Source organism: Eutrigla gurnardus (assembly GCF_963514095.1).
Source record: "Eutrigla gurnardus genome assembly, chromosome: 21".
Lineage (NCBI taxonomy): Eukaryota > Metazoa > Chordata > Actinopteri > Perciformes > Triglidae > Eutrigla > Eutrigla gurnardus.
Window position 1 is genome coordinate 6418650 of NC_139932.1, and position 22897 is coordinate 6441546.

General features: G+C 39.1%; 1 protein-coding gene across 2 annotated transcripts in view; it reads right to left on the reverse strand.

Annotated features, from left to right (window-relative positions):
- rassf3 (Ras association domain family member 3) overlaps positions 1–22897 on the reverse strand; it is a 56142-nt gene that overhangs the window by 13119 nt on the left and 20126 nt on the right. Inside the window, exon 1 of one of the 2 annotated variants that reach the window (XM_084038951.1) lies at positions 14064–14602. The exons of the other annotated variant lie outside the window; for it this stretch is intronic. Within the exon in view, the coding sequence (XP_083895077.1) occupies positions 14064–14186 (123 nt within the window). The 5' untranslated portion in view covers positions 14187–14602. Of the gene's footprint in view, positions 1–14063; positions 14603–22897 lie in introns of those variants that run through there. 2 annotated transcript variants of the gene reach the window in all.

The following is a 22897-nucleotide window of genomic DNA, read 5'->3' on the forward strand; positions in this document are numbered from 1 at the left end:
TGGTTGTACAACGTGTAGACTAAACCGGCTGGACCACATAGAGACAAGAGGACGAGTTTGACTCCACGATGTGGACGACTGACCTCACCTCATTCTACTGTCTGTATGTTTTCACAGTGGTTCAATAAGTACAACATGGACGGCAGAGTACAGGACACACAGTTATGGGTCAACTCTGTTTGGAGGCCTGGGTGGTCTTCCATCAAGACCTTTACCAACAGAAACAAAGAGGAGGTAAGAGAAGAAAGATGTGGACGGGGAAGAAGACACAAGCAAAGGAAAGAAGGAGGGGTTAGAAGAAAGTGGAAGAAAAAGAAGGACGTGGAAGGAAGAGAAAAACAGAGAAATAAAATGTTCTTCATAACTAAATTAATGTTCTATCTTTAGCAGTAATAATACTCTAACATCATATTCAATAAGTGTCCCTAGATGCCCCCTTTTAAACTCGGCTACTAGTCTTGCAGTTAATTTGGTCACTTTGGAGATAGATATAACATTAAAACACGTCTAACATTGATGCTCAGCTCACACTGGAGCTGCTGTCTAAACTGCTAACTGCCAGCTGAGAAATGTTCTCATTAGACTGAAAAATGCCTTTTATTACAATAACAGGGTAAATTCACTGATTGGCCAGCTTAAACACACAAACACACTGAGTTCCTATTCTATTATCAGTCGTTTCTGAAGAAAAACATTGTAAAGTAAACTGTAGTAAAGAAGAATTGAGCAACAGGCCCAGAGAGGTGTGTGTTGTGTGGGTGGTGAGTAATCATGTGTGGGCTGAGATTAGGAAACTTCATGACTCTGACCTTGGAAGAAGAATAGAGGTGTGTATTTGTGTGTGTTTGGCCACAGTGAGCCAACATTAAGTCAAATGTCCTGTTTAAAACACTCAACAACATGCAGCACGTAACATGTTGGGCTTCACCTACAGATTACTGTTATTAGAGAGTAAGATGTTTTACAAACTATTATTTTATAGTTTAGACTATAAATTGTTGGAGAATAGTGAGAAATAGTGAGAAATACTTCAAAATAGTTTGTTTTGGAATAAAAATCAATGGAATAGTCGATTGAGAACGACACGCACACACACGCCTGTGGAGATGGCTCAATACATAAATACTCACTTCAATAATGACTTCATATGATTAATGTTCCGTAACAAAACTGTGACTCAATCCTACATCAGTTTTCCAAAGGTAAAAAATAGCCTTGTTAAAAGACATTTAATGAGACGCTTCAAGTTTAAAACAAGCAAACAAACAAAACACCTTTATGATTAAAGCAAAGTTCACTGCAGACGACTCCACTTAACAGCCTCCATGAGTCAGATATGAAGCAACAGCACAGGGAGCCAGTCATCATCAGTCATATCTGACAACTTTATTACTACATGACCTTCAGTCTCCTCCTACATGAGAATTATTCACAGCCGCTTTAGGGTTCACAGCACACATTAGTGCATGTGTTTGTAACATGTTTCAAAGCTCTGCTAACATGAGGACAATCATCCCACTATTCACATATTAATAGACATTTATACTCACACAATGTCACATACTACATCACATGCATGTTATATTATGTTCTTAGCCAAACTAGTGGCATTGAAGTTTGGTAGATGCTAACATGCTAATATTTAGCATATCCCATTAACAAGCTCAAAGAGCAACAAACAGTTGCACAGATCCCCACTGTAAACTAATAGTTTACTAGAATGAGTAGAAGTTGATTTTCAGATTTTCCATCGTCTTAAATGATAAGAAATACAATATTTTTGTCTTTTGAACTGTTGCTGGATGAAAATAAGATGATAAATGACGTCACCAGGGGCTTTTTTAGATGTTTTATGTACCATCCATTAACGATTAATTTCATCCCTTCATGTTAGCATCCTACAGTACAGTACGTGTGAACATGCAAGCTAAACACATATTTACATTACAACATCAGTTTGTTGTCGTCCCAAAGTTTTTTTGACATGCCTGTTGCCATGGTAATGTTAGCATCCAGCTCAAAGCACACCTGAGGTCGAGTAAATCCACCAGCACAATGAGCATCACAAGCTTTTCTCTGGCACCACAGGAAAACACTTTACAACTTTACTTTCTAATGTTTTCTCATCATTACTTATCCATTTTAATCTGGTCTAAAATGAGCTTTTCCACTATGTTTCTTTACTTTAGCTTCATATTATTTAGCTGTTATAACAGAGGGATTGCTACAGTTTCATCCTCTCTATCTAAAACCCTTTTAGTTATTTTTCTATGATAAAGCCACTCTGGTCTTTAAGAAAGAATAAATTAAACAAACTAGCTTTTTACCATCCTTCGTGTTACGCACGGTGTTTCATAGCTCATGTGAAGAAGAAATAATTGTCTTAAATGACATAATGTGCTATCAAAGTACGAAAGATCTTTGTCCTGTCACAATAGAGACAATGAGTGTGTCAAAGAAAGGTGCGTCTGTATGGGGCCTGATAATGGGAACAATACTTGTGAGATGCGAGCGTGTCACCATGACTATACTGTCACTCTAGTCTCTTCTGTAACAGTGGAAAATCCCTATAAAAGTGCCTGAAGACACATAAAACGCACAGATATTCCCACATCAGGCAAGCCAACTAGACTGAGTGATATCCAACCACTGTGAGCCAAATCATAATGTTGAAAAACACCACACACATCAACATAATGACCAGCCAGCACCATCCAGAACCCGCAGACCTTCAAGGGTTTTAGTTGGGAATGTGTGTGAGTTCAGCGTTTATTGCGATTGTTGCTTCATTTTATGTGTCACATGAAACAAGTAATGACACACAGGATGATGGTTTATTTGGCACGCAAGTCTGTCAGGCTATACACCATCATTATGTGTGAAGCCTAACATTATGCTATGTTATGGTGTGATGAGCTGGGGTGTGTGGAATGCCATTTTCCTGCAACAACACAGTTTCATGTTATTTTTGAACACATTACACACCGCTGTACCTCCTCTGCAGCAGAGCCTGAGTCAACTGCCTTCAAATGACGCATCGTTATGAACCCCACCGCTTCTCTTGGCGAGACTGAGCTGAATTCGAACGCTAGGATTGGCCAGGCGTCCATGCTGGACGAGGTACCCGATGTGTTCAGGTTTAAAGCCCTGACTAATGGGCTATCCTGACCCCAACTGCCCGAGGTCATTGCTGAAACTTACTCAATCATATCAGCCTCAACCAACTTCGTAGGGCGATAGGGTGAAGAAATGCAGTGGGATTCATAGTTACACTTAAATGACAACAACACTAAATTAGCACAATAACAATAAAAGGTTTTTATGTCATAACTTTAAAGTGTTCCGAATCCGAATCATCACCGAGTGATATTGAATTTCTGAGGCAGATATTTAATACTTTAAACTATGATAATATGAACCAATAAATAATGAAAAACAAACGACAGGTACATTGTAGTGATGGGTCTATAAAATATCAGAAAATAGCAATAGATGCCCACAACATATTCCAAAACAGTCCAAAACCCAATTACATTCATACATTATGCTATTCTTTCCCTCAATCAGCTATTTAATTTATTGTAAAAATTGTTGCTGTTGATGACTTCATCTTTAATTAATACTGTGATCAATTTTTACAAGGAAACATTTCTCACACGTTAACCGTCAGCATTTCCAAAAAACAGCTACCTGTGGCCCAAACTCTGAACCACAACACGAGGTCTCACAGCAAAAATCTCCAGGGAAGGTGGTCTTCAACACATCAGCACACGCTTTCAGTGAACCTGCCTCGTCATTTATCATCATTAGACTCTCACTTTCTCCTTTGCACATCAAACACAGCATCAAACCACCTCAAAGTGCGCTGTGGTTTGGTGATAATGGTCTGCCCGGAGATCACAGCCGGTCTAAAGTGCTCCCACATGAGCCTCTAAGTGAAGACTGGTACAGAGCATGGTGGCGACAGCAGAGCCCAACCAACACATGCTTCATTACTGATCATATAAACACAGGCGAGGCCAACTCAACTTCTGAACTTTTAAGAATAGGATGATAGATGAGCCACTGCTTTTGCTAAACAAGAGTTAAATTATTCAGAAAGCATAATGTATCCTGCAGAATAAACACTTTGATACATGCTTGGTATCAGGTTCAGGGAACTACCCATTTGGCAATCCTTTAGTGACTGTAATACTGTAATTAGCAGTATGAGCATATTTCCATAAAATTGCAAAGAAGTCCCGGCATTTTCAAGGATATACATTTAAATAATAGAGTAGAGCAAAAATGAAGACTACATTAATAGGGACAGAAACTTAGAAAACACTAATAGCATTATAAACAAGGATGGGACCATGATAAAAAACAAATCACATACGTTGATTGTGGTGACTTTCCATTCATTATTGTCACGAGTGACTTGAAAAAGCTGTCTCGCTCACTATCCTCTTATTTAAGATTTTTTAAATTGTGTTTCACCAGAAAGGATGTTCACTACACAAGATGTGTGAATGACTTTGACGCAAATATAATATTTAAATACCCGTTTCTAAACAAAATGTTTAGTGATTTGAGAAAATGTCCTCTTTTGCTGGTGAAAACTAAAAATATACTTCTTTAGTGGCCTATCAAGAAAGGTTCCACCTCCCATCTGGTGCCTTTTGACCTTGAAATATGATGATACAGGTGGTCAGTTTCCACACAGAGAATGGAGAGGGGGAGGAAAAGGGGGTGAAGGGGTTTAGAAACCACTTGACCACCTGTTCAGAGAGTTTGGACGAGAGCTGTACAGTAGAGGGTCTGTTAAAGGCAGCTGGCTGCATGATTCATCATCACTGTCCACAAGCTTCATAAGCAGTGCCAGGCCAGTAGGGCTGGATAAATGTAGACTATTACTGTAGCGTTAGGGCTAACGGTTATTATCACTGTTGATTCATCTCTCCGGCTGTAACATTTAGTCTACAGCGTTCAAAGTTTGACAGAAATCCAGCCCGAAATCACAGTTTTTAGTTTCCCCTTCACAAGTTGTTTTATATATTAGTGGTTATCAAATAACAGCAACGTAAAAACTGAATCATCATGTTTAGGCTTTATAAGTTGTGCTAAATTAATATTTTCTTAATTTTCTTTTGGTCTTTATTTTGTTCTGCAATATGTTTTCAAATTAATTTTTAATTCACTTCTTTGCATTTTCACAACCTCCAAATGTAGACATATGCTGCTGCTGCCAATTACAGTATATCAGATATGTTGCTAAAATCATGTGGGCAGTTCCCCGATCTAAAACCAGATACCAAGGATGTATAAAATGTTTATTCTGCAGGGCCACATCCTCTCACGCCACCCAACTAAACCCCTCTTTCCATGACAACTGAAATACTCGTTTTTCTCATGTGCAACTCTCAACAGAGATGAGAAAGAGATGACTTCTTAGCTACTTCCATCATCAGCTTTGCAAAAAAAGATGCGTTAATTACTTTTTTACAACCACAGAAAAGCAGCAGTTGTTAATGTTTTTTAGAAATCGGAAGAAATTAATGTTTGTTTGTGCTTGATAAAAGGACAGACCTTTGAACTTTTAATTGATTTCAATACATTTACTGAATTAATTAAAACTAGACGAGGAAAAAAAACAGTAAGCAGATAAAAAAAGATTAAACAAATATTTGACCACCAGGATATAATATTGGTGAATTCTACGTAAAAAATCTCCATAAATGCAAAATATCAGATGTAAAAGCCATAGATTGGGTGATATTTTTATTATAAAGCCTTTATAGACCAATATACTGTATATTATGCAGTCTAATAGATATTTCCAACTTTCACTTTTCCCACACACACACACACACACACACACACACACACACACACACACACACACACACACACGCGCGCACACACACACACACACACACACACACACACACACACACACACACACACACACACACACACACACACACCTGACAAACCTCATACTCTCCATGACGCAAGTACGTTTCAAAGGCAGATTTATCTTATTACACAACAAAGCACACTGTTAAAGGAGGTGTGTGTGTGTGTGTGTGTGTGTGTGTGTGTGTGTGTGTGTGTGTGTGTGTGTGTGTGTGTACGTTTCCAGGCATAAAAAGCCCCCTGGTTTGAAGAGATAGCGAAGGCAGCACGGTTAAGAACAATTCCATTTATGTTTCCTTTGGAAAAGCAGAGCGCAGGAGAGACGGGAATGAGTCTCCTTAAAATATTTATGTAACCTGCAGACAGCCAACTGAGACTTGGACTTCAAAGACAGCAGACTGCAACAGGTCTCTTAACACACACACACACACACACGAACACACGCACTTACTTTGAGAGACGCAACTGTATTGGCTAAAGATTATCTGATATTCTGTGAGCAAAGTCAGGAAGTCAACTTTTGTTTGATATTAATCCTTTTCTTTGGAGTTGTGCATCGATTTAATTTGATATCTGAATGCTGGAGGCCCACTGAAAATGTAATGTCAGTGTAAAATCTTCTGAGGCAGCAGTTACACTATCAATGGACAATACAACTTAAAATTAAAGTAAGACAAGGAAACAATTTTTCACTGTGACTGACTAATATCGTCCAGCACTGAGATTTTACTTTAACAAAACAAAACAGAAACACTAAACTAAATTGTTTTCAGACACAAGACTGAAGGCCAATTCATGATTTCCCTAAAAACTAAAAGTACAGCTGAGGCTGATGCAGGTATTGGGTCAAAAACTAATAAACTGGACTTTGTCTTGTAATGGCCCTAAATGGATAATTAAGATATCAACAATATTTTTTACAATTCATCCTACAGATGCATATCAAATTTCATTTCAGCTATATAAACAAAAAATGTCCAGCTTATGGTGCACTAGAGGAAAAGTCAGGGGATCTCTAAAGCCATTAGGTTTCATGCTCTGGGGAACATGAATGTCTGCACAAAAAGACACAGCAACCCATCCCGTAGTCGAGATATTTCAGTGTGGATCAAAGCGCTGCACCAACACTGTCATCATGTTAGACCACAGCGCGTCTTCTCTTAGGTTTGGCCCACGTTTTGATTGAAAACACATTGTGTTTGCCTCGAACAGTAGTTCATATACACAGTGAACATAAACTTGAAATTTGGGCTTCACCACTGATCCACTGTGGCACCCAAGCAAATTAAATGTAAATGAAATTCCTGGAGCGTTAAAAATGAATCAGCTTTTAGACCATTGAGGGACACAAAAAAATGAAAACAAAAGTAAGACTAATGACATTCTTCAAGGCAGGTTCAAGTTCACCCACAGCCCTATAACAGACTGACAACACTGTTGCTGAGCGAAACGTTTCCATACAACAGTGCAGGGTTATTTGCTATGATAAGAACAGACAGATAACACTGACTGGAAACCCATTCGCTATGTGTGTTCTTGCAGGGAGACAAAAAACGTAATGTGAACAAGTTACTGTTCTGTTTCAATCAAACTCAACCTACGCTGAGCAACTGGTTAGTCAAGTTTGATGCGGCACAATCAACAAGGCCCCCATGGTCACACATGTAAGCATCGAGAGAGCAATCGCTAACACTAACCCCGGTGTTTATGGTTGGCATGGCAGTGTTGTGAGTCTAAACACTGTAAAAGGTTGACTGAAAAGACCTTAAGTATAACTGCAATTCACATAATGACACTCAGACACACACTCGGTTGCTCACGTGAGGCTTAATCTAGCAAACAACCGACCTGTGGCCTCTTACTGGCAACTGAGCACGCTGTAATCACAGACTAAAGACGAGCTCCTGTGAAATCCTCTTGAGCTCCCGTTGTTTTCAATAAACAGAGCGGGTGCCACAGCTGCATCGTGTAACTGTATCCTCCCACATTTAATACAGTTAGAGAAAAATAAGGATACGTTTGAGACTTAATTTACAGCTTTTTAATGAGGTTCGATGCTCAGTGGGTCATGGGTTTAATCTGCATCAGTGGATGTGGACTAATAGTCTTTAGTAAGGTTCAAAAGCAGCCAAGGCCAAACTTGCAGGCTTAAAAATGCAGTGTCAGACAGAAGGCTGCTGCCCAGAGATAAAGCTGTGCTTGCCAAACTAAAACTCCAACACATGAACGGTGACCATAACTAATTGTATATATTAAAGCTGACTTTACCCTTCAATAACATGTCACAATGGCTGCTGTGGCTGTGAATCAGCATGGCTATGGCTACAACAACAAGACTTGGTCGGGCCTCTCTGGTGTTGAGAGAACAGGATGGAAAGCTGAGAACAGCCAGGAAGTGACATAACAATGGAGGAGAAACCAGGATGAAGGGAGGAGAGGATGGAGGGGTGAGGAGGTGAGGACAGAGGGTGAGGTTGGACAGGCAGGAAGGAAATCTAGAGAAGGAGAATGTGAGAAAGGAAAGACACCAAATTCAACAAAGCTGGTGCTTCAATAAAGACAAGCCCGTTTTCTCTCTACTGCAGGAATACTTTGGTTATATTCATTGCATAATTTATTGATTATACACTAATTGTCTATAAGAGGCCGTTGGACTTCACTGACCGGGGCTTTAAACGCTTATTTATGAATCAGCAGCTTCAATGTATCAAATAGTATTCTTCATTCTGGTAAAAACCTACCAAATGGTTTGAGTAGCTTGGACACATGCAATAAGCTTGTGGTAATCTTTATATATTTCCTTCTATGAATCATAAAATTTATTTTAAAAGCTCTTTGCTCTACCTGTTTATAACCCAAGGATGAATGCAAACAGTGACAATCGGGGAAAGTAGACCGTTTCTTTATAAGGTGTCAAGCTAAAACTCCTCTGCAACAAGTAATAAATAAGTATGGTGTGTATGAAAATCAGCTTCAGTTCACCGGTAAAAGAAAGTCTGATGCCATAGTGATTTACTGAGTGTGTGAGAAAAGTAGAGGGAAAGAATTGGAGGCAGAGATACGATCTGAATCTGTTCAACTCCGTGGCAGTCAGTCTGCCTATCAGTTACCTTGGAGATAAACAAACATGAGGTACTTTTCCCACAGCAACAGATAAGGACGTTGTAATCTAAACTCAATAGCAGAAAATGACCTTCCTTTAATGTGTGCAGGGATCACAAAAACCCCATAATAAAAATGTATAAAAACACACAAAACTAGAACGTGCTTCTTGATGAGTTATCTCAAAGCAAACAGACATGACATAATGGAAGACACACCTGAGGAGTGCTGCAGGGCGTGGTCAGATAAATAAACAGATGAATCTATCATCTCTGGAAGCAACAACAAACCTCCCATTATAACTGTATGATATGATGTCAGCTTCAAGTCATTTGAAAGGCAAACCTGAACTTCATCTCTTCTACTGGAAACACTGGTGTTATTTTTAAACCGGTCACTGGGACAGGCAAGCCTACTGTATATTAAGTTCCTCTCATGGGCCAACATTAATGCTGCGTCGTGCAATGTTGCTGCTGAAATCATAAGCTGATTTAAAGGTTGAGAATTCGGCCTTAATGAGTGCTATAACGGATGCTCTGTTTATGGAAAGCACTTAGAGAGGGACGGGGTTAATGTTTCATGATATAGCTCCTCTCTGAGTGTTGTCATTGAATCTCTTTGTGTGCATATAACATGTGGGTAATATTCAGACTGAGATTGGAGGAACATGAACATGTTTTTCTACAAAAACATGTATTCCATTTCAAAAGAAACCTCTCAAATTTTAAATGCAAACACTAAGAAGCCAGTACAAACGTGCATGCAAAAAATACTATATACATTTTTGTTTAAATCTTCAGCTATCTGATCAAAAACATTACAAACAAGACTACTATTATGACCAGGCTTTCGAGGCCAGCTATTTGTACTTGACACTACAGCTGGGCATATGGATATTTTATCGATATTGATATGAGACTAGATATTACCATTTAATATCCTAATTTTGTATATCTAAGTGTTTTTCCTGGTTTTAAAGGCTGGATTACAGTAAAGTAATGTCATTTTCCACATATACCAGACTGTTCTAGTCATTCCATCATTTTTCTTTCCACACTTGCTCATTATATTCACATTATTGATGATCATTTATCAAAACAAAATTCATAAATATTTCTGTAAGCACCAATGATCGACCCTATAATTTCGTCACAATATAAACAGAGGTATTTAGTGATAAAATATTGTCATATTTGATTTCCTCCATGTCACCCTGCCCCGTTTACAGGCAGAGAAAAGAAACACAAATGTTTTTTGTTTGAAAACACAAATGTAAGCTGTCAAAACAGTGATGATATACGAGGCTGTGCTCTGGTTTTCCTTTTGTTAAAAAGGTAAACTGAAGAAAGAAGTTCCCCATGTCATGAATGTACTGTTTTAAACACGTTTTACTTGCGTTTGACGAGCTACAATAGCCTGAATCACAAACACAGAATTCAACAACGCAGCAGGAAGTTCTTGATAGGCAAACTTCCTCCCTGCATCAAACTACTCTTGCACACAGTGTGCTGACCTTCGCCACACTCCTGAACACAAGCTCTGAACTGCCATATTGTGAATAGAGTACTATGCAGGTATAGTGATATTAAATTTAGCTAGAGAACATCCTTTTAGGAATTAATACGTATGTCATGTCTCTTTCAATGAATCTCTGCCTTGTTTCTCAGTTTCGGTTAAGGACACCACCAGATACCCTTCACTACTATACAACATATTAACTTATGCATGGTCAGCTGACACTGGTAAGATAAGAACCAACTGCTGACATACTGACGTCCATCCATTACACAGGCACAACACAAGCACTGTCAGAGCAAACTACATTAAATGTTGTGTACTGAGCGGTTGGGTGACGCACAGAAAAGCACAGCTGCACATGGCCAACACACTGCAGTGCAAACTGGGAATGTTCATGTTGTAGATGTAGATTCATATTTTTGGGGTAGAAATAAACTAAAATGTTTTAAAATTAAATAGGATTTTGGTAATCTATTTGGGATTGCCTCAGTACTCAGATTATAACTAATAAAAAAAAGATTATACTCAATTTGCTATGGCAATGCTTTTTGCGGTCGTTTTATTTATCGATTTATTTTCAATCCACATGTTGTGCCACACTGGAAACTCTAAATTGCCCATCTGTTTAAAATTGAGTATGTGTGTGTGTGTGTGTGATTGCCTGTTAATGCCTTAGCCCCGAAATAACACATGCGACCTGTCAAGTGTGTATTCCCTCCCCCTGTCCCAGCGCATGCCGCAGGACACCCTGAACAAACCATTAAACTGATGCATGAATGGAGGGATATTTGGCTATTTCTGTGATAATGTAAAGCAGTTTCTAGAGACAGTTTAAAATGAAGTGCTCTGTGCTGAACTCCGCACACGATGTCTGAAAGATGATGAATACAACCACAGTAAGCCTTCAGTCTGTGAAGACGATTTGAATGAAAGATGAGCTGCTTTGGCGGGTGTGTGTGTGTGTGTGTGTGTGTGTGTGTGTGTGTGTGTGTGTGTGTGTGTGTGTGTGTGTGTGTGTGTGTGTGTGTCCTGGGGGTTGGATGGGATTAGTCTTTTTTTCATGAGACACAGAGACCCACTGGTCAGTGTGACATTTCCCCACAGAAACACCATTGACACCCTGAAAAGGTGGATGAGTGGGCGAGCGGGGGCAAGAATGTGTGTGTGTGTGTGTGTGCGTGCGTGCGTGCGTGCGTGCGTGCGTGTGTGTGTGTGTGTGTGTTTAGGATGTAGAGATAAATCCTCTTCTGGCCAGACCGCTACATCTCATTTCCCTGTTTGACGAACCAGAATCACTTTATCACCCGTCAGTCCTTTGTGTGTCTGTCCGTTTGTCCTCCATCTCTCTGTTTGCATTCAAGGTTATTAAACCTCACTCATTTGTCCTCTCTCCTGGGAGACACTCTTATTAAAAGTTACAAGTTTCCTTTTCAACTGTAAAAATGTAATATTGGACACAATACTGTACAATACTCAACCAAATCTAGAAGGATTTTCATCCTTGTATACATTTTTTTTAAATGAAAAAGAATATTTACATCTTTTATATTAATGATAAAAAATTAGTCTCAGCTTTTCAAATATTAGGATTTTATGCGTTTCTCTTTTGTAAATAGTTTGTTTTTGCACTGTTGATTAGACAAAATGAGATTATTAATTATAAGAAATGATTAACAGGTAATGAAAATAATCATTACTTGCAGCCTTAATGTCAACATTGGCTGCTTCCAATTACTTGTTTGGCAATTGACTACAATGCACATAATTTAGATTTACTTCCATATATTTCCAGCTTGTCTGAATGTTGTGTCTTCTTCCACATTGGACATCTTTAAATGACTGCTCATCACAGTGGGTTTACTGTACTGGTGTTTTCTGACGCACTGATTCCAGTTGCATTTGTACAAACAGCTTTACAACAGTAGCTACCACATTCTCAAAATGTCCTAGCCTTATCCAACTGCAGTATTTTAGTACAACTCAGTGGTAAGCATAAATACACATCAACTCGCACAATAACCTTGTATTTTTCCGATAGAAAACCAGTAATTTCATACAGCAGTCCCACATATTTTCCCCAAAGGACACGTCTCTTCTGTAGTTGTAATTACTGTTGGCATGTGGGAAACCACCATACGGGAGCCAGGGTCCCACTTCAGGTCCGCAGCCACAGTTTAAGACACCACAGGTCACAACCTCTCTCACAGCACTGTATGGGACACATTGTGCATCCACTCCGCACACACACCCAATAACACACACTGCCGCGTGGTATGACGACCTGTTAAGGACGTATTGTGGAAAGGCGAGGGGTCATGCATTGCTGCAGATTCTGCAAGCAACCCATGTCGCACACACACACATTAAGTGGGCAGAGAAGAAGAATAGCTCAATTCTGTTACAGTATGCTGAGTTTTGAAAGTGTGGAACAAACCAGCTGTGTTTGCAAGACTGTCTGACTGTCTGAGATACTGTGAGCATGTGTGCGAGTGCATGCACAAGTGGATCAGTGTGAGTGAGTGCCACATGAAGACCGTGGCAGGCCAGTTCATAGTCAAAGACCTGAGGAGTGGCCTCATTTTTTGAGTTCCAGACACGTCAAAGCTGAATGTCTTTGGTTTTAACTCAATCCGATGCCCTGTCTAGATCTTAATTCTCTGTCTGCAGGCAAGAAAAGACTTCACAAACAAATTGAAATCTTGGTTGGAATGCATCGTTTTATTTAGGGTTGTTCAATCTCTGGTATGAGGCCAAACTAGGTCACAAGGTTGGGTGTGTGGTGGGTTCATGTGAGCCCCTGGAGTTAAAAACCACTGCCCTGCTGATCAAAATCACCTACTTCTGTATTTTAAGACGTCTTGTTGTTGTAGATTCAATACTACATTAGGTACCAGTTAATGTTTACTCAATATGGCCTCCCTAACTGATACAACTATCTGCAACAGCGGGGAAACTCAACACTTATTGCTGAATGCAATGTAGGCTAAACCTGACAACTGTCAAAATGGGATTAAGTCACAGACTGGTTGTTATGCAAATACTGCAATTTGCACCAACACTTGCCAAACAAGTCTGTCAAATGAATGTGTCCTAGTTTATAGGCAAGCTAAATGTCAAACATGAAATACAACTATACAAATCTATAGGGTCTTCTGCTAAATTAAGTACAGGGAACATCATCAGAAAACCATGAACTCTGGCTCTGCTCCCTTCACGGTATTGGGCGGAGATAACTGGGCACGACAGGTGAACCGACATTAGAAGTGATCATTTCATTTAAATGAATGTATTTTTTTACAACTGGACGTATGCCGAAGTCAAGTATGACTACTAAAGAAGCATAATGGGCATCAGTTAAGTTCTAATACATATGCGCTTTTGCTAGTAAACTAGAGAATACTGATTTGACAGATTTTTGAATGAAGTTCAGAGAGACGCCCAGCTCCGAGTCAGACAACGGGACTTTTAGAGTTGGTCTAAGTGTCTACAAAACACAGCCTACGCGGAGGTTCCCTTGAAAGAAACCGACAGTATATCATGCTTACCTTGCTCACTGTGACTTTTCCCGAGGGTTTTTTGAAGAAAGAGGTCCTGGCCGTGAAAAAGTATTCTTCGGAGTCCTCCTCCAAACTACTGTATCCACTGCTCATCGTGCTATTCCACGTCATTTGCGGAGAAAAACCCTCGACTCAAATACGGCCACATCCAAACCCCAAATACTGAACAGTTGTTCAATTGAAACGAGCTACAAACAAGCTAAGTGCCGAGAGCCACGTCGGTTTGTACCCGCTTTAGTCGCTGTGTGCTCAGGATGGACTCCGCTCTGAAAATCCTCTCAACGCTGCCCCAATCCGGCTTCCTCCTTCCTCTTCTCCCGTCACGCTTTACTCCACCGGCATGGCCCAAAACTCATTTAAACGATTCCATTTTTTTTAAGAAAACGAAACTGTCATTTATTAGGAGAAAACAGGTCCGTCCACTTTTAAATAACTTGCCAATTTCCAAAGAGATAACGAAGAAACTCACACGCATTCGACTTAAACGACGCCTGTCCCTTTACTGTTGAATGTATCGTCAAACTTATCTGTGAGCGAGGCGGCTACAGTAAGCCCCCGCCCACTTTCAACAGCCAACCAATCAACTGTATGACACTTGTGACGCCACGCCCAATGCAACTAGACAGCCAATCAGCGCGTTGATGGCAAGTTTGAGTGGTTTATGTTGAAGATCATTAAAAAAAGTTGAATATATAATGAGGATTGTCACAGAAAAATACAACAAAACAAGTATACTGACATGTCCAAATATCTTGTTGTTTTAATTGGGTTGAATATCTAATATATATATTTATTCTGCCTTTTAGTTTTTTCTTTCTATACAATACAATAATATATACATATACTCTTTCTTTGTTCTGTAAAGTGTAAATTCTCTTTATTACTTAATAAACACTGAAGGGGAAAATAGGGAGGATGGCTTTTTTAAAAAGTTGTTTTCATGTGATTTTTTTATTATGCAAATTAAAAGTTACTAATTTCTAATGTGTAATATTTGTTTCTGGACATTCTGACATTCTTTTTTCAAGTAGATTTTTTTTTAAATCATTTTTTTCTCATTGTACATTTTCAGTACAGTGAATGACTCCTACTCGAGCTCATTGTAGTGGTTTAGTGGCTTATTGTACTCAATAGTAAAATAGAAACAGGCCACTTTCCAGCCTATAAATCTGGAAGGGCTCCCTTCTATTGCTTTGTCTCATAAATAGCAAAACAACACAATACCCAATAAAACCAAACCATAAAAACATGAAAGTTCATTCTTTAACTTGGAAATTCTACTTTGGCAAAACAATCCCAACACACTCAATTTGAACAGTGTAACCCAGTTGTACAGATGGAGTCTACACAGTTATCATGGAGATGGATGGAGAGGAATCCATGATTACTGGCATGTCAACAATGAATAAAGACTGTGTGATACGACTGAAGGTCCAACGTTTAACTTTGAATGAGAACAAAACCAGATTTATCCTCAGCATGTTTCCATTAACGCTAAAACGCAGAGAGCTTGTCGTTTTTCATTGGAGTCAAAATAAGAGGGTTGGAGTCACCCTCAGACTTCAGTAAATCCAAAACAAGAATACAGTTTAAATAAAAGGTCAAAGGTCAGTTACAGAACAGCAGCCCCCAAAAAATGTAAAATGTACCTCAATCAACAGGCAATTAACTCACACTAACGTACTTTTTTTTTTTGCAACATACTCTTGCTCCTACTTGCATAAAAAAATGCAGACACCAAAAGCATTTAATAGCTAGTGGATGGAAACAATTTGTGTGTGTCAAACTACTATGGCCAAATGTAGACAACCTTCTCAGTGGGAGGAACGGGATTATTATTAAATAGCCTTTTCAGATTTTACCATTTCCAGGAGGTGCTGATGGGAGAGAATGTATTATTACATGCATCCTTTTTTTAAATGTAACTGGATACAATCTTTAACATTCTCTACCTGCAGAATGTTAAAGAAAACAGAAACATTGTATCCAACAGGTAAATAAAAAAAGAGTGTTTTAAGAGCGCAGAGCTGAATGTCTAGAAAGAGGCTCATTATCCTTTTGTCCTGCGTGTGAAAATTAGCTGCAGGATGTTTGGTAATGGTCAGTTTGTCTGTTCTGCTTCTAATTTACTAGTTGAACCTGCAAAGAGGCCTCGGGCAAGTAGAAACAAGTAATACCACACCTACACAGTGACAAACACTATTGGGATGACATTATAATACAATATTGTAAAAAAAAAACAAGGCTATAAATCTCTTTATCTGGGATGTTTTACAGCCAAACTCAAATGAGAAGTCTCAACGTGAGGTAGTTTGATCATAAGGCATGGATTTAGTCCAATTAACCTTTTACAGAAAGAGAAGACGAGAATTTTATAGCAATAAAAACGGATTATTATGTAAGATTTAGATGTTTCCCCTTTACGTTTGAAAACCTCGCAACTTGGTTCCTCTCAGGATGATCCCCTGCTTTTTCATCTGGTGCCATCATCTGGTCAAAATTGTCATTTGTCCAACACTATTTATGACCAAATACTTGTTAAACTAATGACATTCCTATCAGCCTCAGCTGTAATTTCAGAATCAGAATCACAATTCCTAATTTGTGTTTTGTGTCAATATTTCTTCCTGGAAAACAACATATGATGCATGATTACATCAGCTAAATTCAACCAATAACAACATGACATCCATCCTTCAAACAATCTGTAACTACGGCTCTGCAATGAGCTTGAGAAGGGCTAATCTTTTTGACAATCAAATCAAATTCCCCTCATTGTTCTGTCTCCGCCTGTCTGTCCTGATTCACTGGGAAATATATCACCACACGGGAGCTGGAAACTCTTGAAATGCTGTTTCAGCTCGTCTCTAATTACAGCCTCCCAGAGCTGCAAACATGGCTGCAAAGTCTTATAATGATACTGTATCTGTATTTATGTACGTGGCCAAAACTAAAACATACAAAAGGCCAGCATCACTATGTTCAATCAGTCTAATGACCTAAAGTTAACAGATTTTTTAAAGTTGTTATTAATTGGCAGGTGCATTAGTGCCCGAGTGTCAGATGCCAACAATACTATCTGTAATAAGCACCCAGACAGATTAGATATGTAGCAACATAACCGTTCTGGTACCTAAACCTTACCAAATACTTTTGTTGCCTAAACCTACCTATCTATAGTACTATTACTTTGCTTTATTGACCTTTCTTCGTAATAATTGTGGGCACTGAACACCAAGGCAAATTCCTTGTATGTGAAAACATACTTAGCAATAAACTCCTTTCTCATTGTGATTCTGATTACTGTGCTAAATGAAGTCACATATTCAACTTGTGAATAGCTGTATGCTGTATGTCTATTCTAGCCCGGGTGCTAATAGACTGTATTTATTTCATACGTTTTAATCTGCTGGCTGTCATGATCATGTTACTCATGTTAATATCATCTAAACCTGCTTGGACTTGCAGCATTAACATACTGCAGCTCAGTTTCCAGTGATACAGAGGCGCTATGCTGCCGTCATACAGCATCATAAAACACAAATAAGAAATAAAAAACCGACTGAACCCCTATAATACCGCATGTTCGGTACAGCAGCAACCTGAGGCCACCTGCTGACTTTATGTGGTCATAAACAGGATCAGAGTTTCCCTCATGTTTTCAGCGGGTGGTGTTAAGTCTCTTATATCGCCCCTTCACGGGCCAACAACTGCAAGCTATTACTAAGAACAGAGACAATTAAAAGTGTAAGTGATGGTGCACCTTCTGTTTTCAGCCACCTTGTGTCTTACTGAACACAGGGCTAAAGGTTTTTAAACACTTATATGAGTGTGTATTAGCCCACCCAGCTGCAACTGAGGGGCCAAAAAACACCAGCAAGGCAGGTTCAGCTGCAGGGTGAAATGTATGCTACATCTGCATTAAATCAAGCCTAACCACACACACACACACACACACACACACACACACACACACACACAGCAGCAGCATAGGCTAGTGCTAGTGGACCAGCTGGGAGATTTTTAGACAGACACGTTCTAATTTAAAACCAGTGTGGTTAAAGATGGGACCAAAAATAAATATGGCTCATCTGGGGGCAGCCAAACCACCGTCATGTCCTTTCAAATACTGGGGAGATCCATCCAAAACACACACAGTATGCAGATAAGCACTCACCATAAACTGGACCGAGACACAACTATGCACTGGGAAAGCTTTAGATGAACATATACTGATGCTTTTTCTTTTTTTGCACTTGTCATTTTGACCAAAACAGAACGTATTTGCATTCTTTCAGCCTTTTTAATGGTATCTTATTCTTGGCCGCTATCAGAGCGTAAAATGGTGCCTCAAAGCTTACCAATGCTGCTATATTTGGACCGAAGCTCTCAAATATCAATAAACATGTGTTTTTTGTACGTATAATCAGCTGTTTTTAAATTTGTACAATATTAATCCGACAGAAACTGCAAATATAACTTGAGAGATTTACACATTACAGATTGCAAAAGGATCTAAAGATTAACACACATCCATGCACACATCAGTGAAACGTGATCAAAGTGAGTATTTAGGCATTATTATGAAAGAAATATGTAAAAAATTCAAAATCAATTCAAAAACAATTCAGAATCAATCAGTTTAGATCCGATCCATAATGTTAGTCCCAGTTAAGAGTTACACATGTAAACTTCATATTCATATATATATATATATATATATATATATATATATACTGTATATACGGTGATGGTGTAGGAGCGTGTGAAAAAAGCACTGGAGGTTTCACTCTCCCCACGTACACTCATCCACCGGCGGGTGTTAATCTGCTGTCCAGTCACTTTGGCCCGGAGCCAGTCTGGTTAAACATTACTCACATTCCAGTGCGGGCAGCTCCTAACTAACATGCAGACACTCGACTGTAACTCTGTGGCGAACACGAAGGCACAAAGTAGCAGCAGGGAAGATTAAAAGATTAAAACTTTCCCATGGCACCGGCGTGCATCTGGTGCTCCACACGTTCATACGCCGGGTTTCATCAGAACACGGTGCAGGAATCAGAGCAGCAACAGATAATGATGCTACAGAGGATTTCTTTTTCCTTTATGGTCCAAAAATATGTCACCTACCTCTTAAAACCCTAATAAAAACCTAGGTAATCTTAGAATCATCATCATAAAACCAACGTGATCTGTATGACAAAGATCATTTTGTCATTTGGGTGAACTGACCCTTTAAACAGAGATTTTTGTTTTGTTTTTATGTCCCACTTAGGTTTTATTTTGTTTTCTTCATGTTAACACTTATTATAGCCTTAATAAATAAACAAATAAAAGAAATAACAAATGTCACGGTGTCTGATTTTCATAACACAATCAGTCAAATTCATCTTTGATTAAATTATTATTAATATTTTATTTGGAGACAATTTGGTGGCATACTAATTATGAGATAGAATAAAAATAGGAGGAAAGTATAAGAAAGATTAGAACAACCCTCTGGTTGTGTGGTCTCTCCTACAGCAACCATGTAACGCTGATTTTATTATTATTTATTTAATCATTTATTTATTATTGTATCTCATTGAACAGCAACGACAGTAAAGACATAATGACACGAGGCATGAATGAGATATAAACTAACTTATGAGTTGCAGCTATGCATATGTATATAATGAGCGATAGATGTAGAAGGAGAGAGATGTGGAATGTGGTCTGGTGGTTTTGGTGAGATGGATGATCTGCAGCTCAGCACTCGTAGTTATACATTACATGCATTCCTAAGCAGGGGCAGGTCCTCTAAGGTTTCCTACAGAAAGCCCAGAGCAAAGGGTCACTGCTGACTTATTTATAGGTATTCTCCCCAAACGTTTCTTCCTTAAACACAAAAGTAAAACAAAGGGAAAACCTTTTCTGGACTGCACCAGACCCCTGCAAGCTGATTATGTTTAGAATAGACGACCAGAATTTATCCAACCAGAGTACCAGATGTACTTCATATTTGTAGCAAAACACTAATATACGATTATACGATATGAGGCTTAAAAAAAAGTAAAATATGAAAAGTAAATAAAGTACATCCACAAATATATACAGAAATACACAGAATATATCCACAAATACATCTTCTATTATAAAAATTGATGCAGTTTTCAATTCAGTTGACAGTTCCTTTAACTCAGGATATTTAAAAAAAAAAGATACATTTTTCTTCGTGGAATGAAATAAATAATTTTTGTCTGAATTCATCTGAAAATATGAATGTATGGATGATTCGTGTATTTGTAAGTACTTGCATGTTCATCTTGTCGTGGCCACCAACTTGGCTGTGTGTGATTCCTACTAACCACGACTACATTTGGTGCAGCATCTAAAAGCATTTCACTCGTTTCATGTGATGACGATTTTAAGTGTGTGTCTGCAGCTGGATCTCTGATTCAACATGAACCCGGTTTCAAAGCAGCAACAGGCTGTAACAGACCGCGCTGCACCTGACGTCTACACGCTGATGAGACAATAATGTAATAACACATCAAAGCATCAAATCCAGCTGCAAAGCAAAGCTTCATCTTAACATCAAAACCAAATCCATTACAGTCACGTTGTTTTTCTATTTATCTAGAAATTCCCTAAGAATAACGTTAATAAACCCCCAATAATGATGATTTCTTTTCTCTGCATACTCAAAAATCAAGGGCCGAGTACTTTTACTTTTGCTACTTTAAGTATGTTTAAATGCTGATACTTTTGTGTCTTGTAACAGAGTATTTCTACACAGTGGTATTGTTACTTTTACAACAGTAAGATGTAGTAAGATGTGAGTACTTCTTCCACTGCTGAGGGAGAGCTTGACCGATGTAGCAACAGTGTGGTGAAGTGTTTGCTGTATTGGGTTAGGGGCGAGTAGATACATGGGGAGAAGAGATGTGAGAGGTCAGGTGAAAGGTCAAACTGTAAGGAATGTGTCATATTTGTGAAACCAAGAAGGATGGTGAGACGTGTTAACAGTTTCCCCCTCAGGCTCCCATGAGCTCACCCTGCAACGCCGCGGTCGCTGGTGCAGGTGTGGGATTGTCTCTTCTCCTGCCGGTGGGTGTGAGGCCGTCCTCTAATTTAAAGGCAGCAGGCGCAGAGATAGTGGTGGGCGTGTTTTAAAGCTCCGTTTAAACATGGGAACCAACAGTGAGTGTGCTACTTTTGGGAGGAATGTACGTTTCACAGCTCTCCGTCAGCCTTTTCTGGATGTAGGATTTATTTTCCCTAAAATGTGAATTAAAATACAGAATTGAATGACTGAAAATGAAGAAAGAGGAACTGCACTACATGGGTGGAATTATTCACTCTCACTGCTTCTAACACATTCAACTATGGCTGCTTATGTGAGCCAACTGGAGCCAACAGCATGAGGAACACTGCAAAAGAATAAAAAATAAGCAAGTGATAGTCTGCATCAAGGCCTTTTAAAGGAAGGGTTTGAAGATGTATCAGCTATCCGCCTGTCGTCTGGGAGGACTGAGAGGGGCCTGCAGGTGTGAACATCACACAGCCTTGAAAAGCTGAGCAGAAGCAAGTTGGGAAGGAAGTTGATGGTCATGCAGCACAGCGTGGGGCCCAGGTACGGCCTGTCCCACCTGTGAGTGTGTGCGTCCTTCGTTTCGGTGACAGGTGTTGAATATCCAACCTGAGCCTCGGGGGATGTGAAACTGATCCACAAGTTGCATGAAAGCAGTTGGAGGTTTTTAGGCGGGTACCTGCTATATATTTTTGGATTTGGGATTTGTGTGTATTTGTGCGTCCCGGCATCCAGGTGGCCCAGTATTTCCTCGTGACAGACTAACACTGAGTGTCTGGTGATCAAAGAGCGGAGGAATGCCGTACGAGGATCACACGCTGCCTCGGTGTCACATAATCACAGAGAGTCGGCGAGAGCACGGAGGCAGGCTTCAATTCAAACGCTGCAGCCCCGTAGGGCGACGCTGCAGCTGGGGAGCAGAATTACACGGCTATTGATGGTTAACGTGGGAGTGGCAGGGAGGGAGCAGCATGAAAGGAGCTATAAGGCTGGACTTTTAGTGACCTTGTTTAAGTTCAGACCAAAGGCTTTCATGATAAGTCGGATTAGTTTGAATCGCCCCACAAAGGACAGTAAATACAGATGTTAACAGAAAACTTTTAACAGATATGAAACACAAGTTTAAAGCAGCCAGTGGTGGAAGAAGTACTCACATCTTTTATTAAAGCTTCTATGAAGAACTTTGATTTTGTTTCTTGTGGCCAAAAGCAGTATTAAAGTGTTTCATAACTAGATAAAAGTTCCTTATAGTAAAAAGTAAATAAAAGTACCAACACCACAGTGCAGAATAAAACTCGCTTAGAAGTAAAAGTACTGCATTTAAATGGTACTAATGTAAAATTAACAAAGTACTGGCATCAAAATATACTTAAGTACCAGAAGTACTCATTATCCAGAATGTTAGATTCATGTTTAATATATGAAGTCCTATATGTACTAATGTCTTCATTACTTTAGTGTTGCAGGTGGGAAAATATGTCTCTAATTTATGATGATTTATTTCGCACAGTGCTCGATATCTTGTGAATTTCCCTCTGGAGATTAATAAAATCAAATTGATTATTAACATCATCATATACTTGTTGATTGTACTTCGCACCACAAGTAAATATTAGTAACTTGCACCACTGGAAGCTACATTTGAAAGACTTATCAGTTAATAATGAATAATTGTTGGGTAGAAAATATTTTCTGCAGGTGGATAAAACGGTAAAGTTTATTTGGGGTCTGATAAAATAAAATAAGCAAA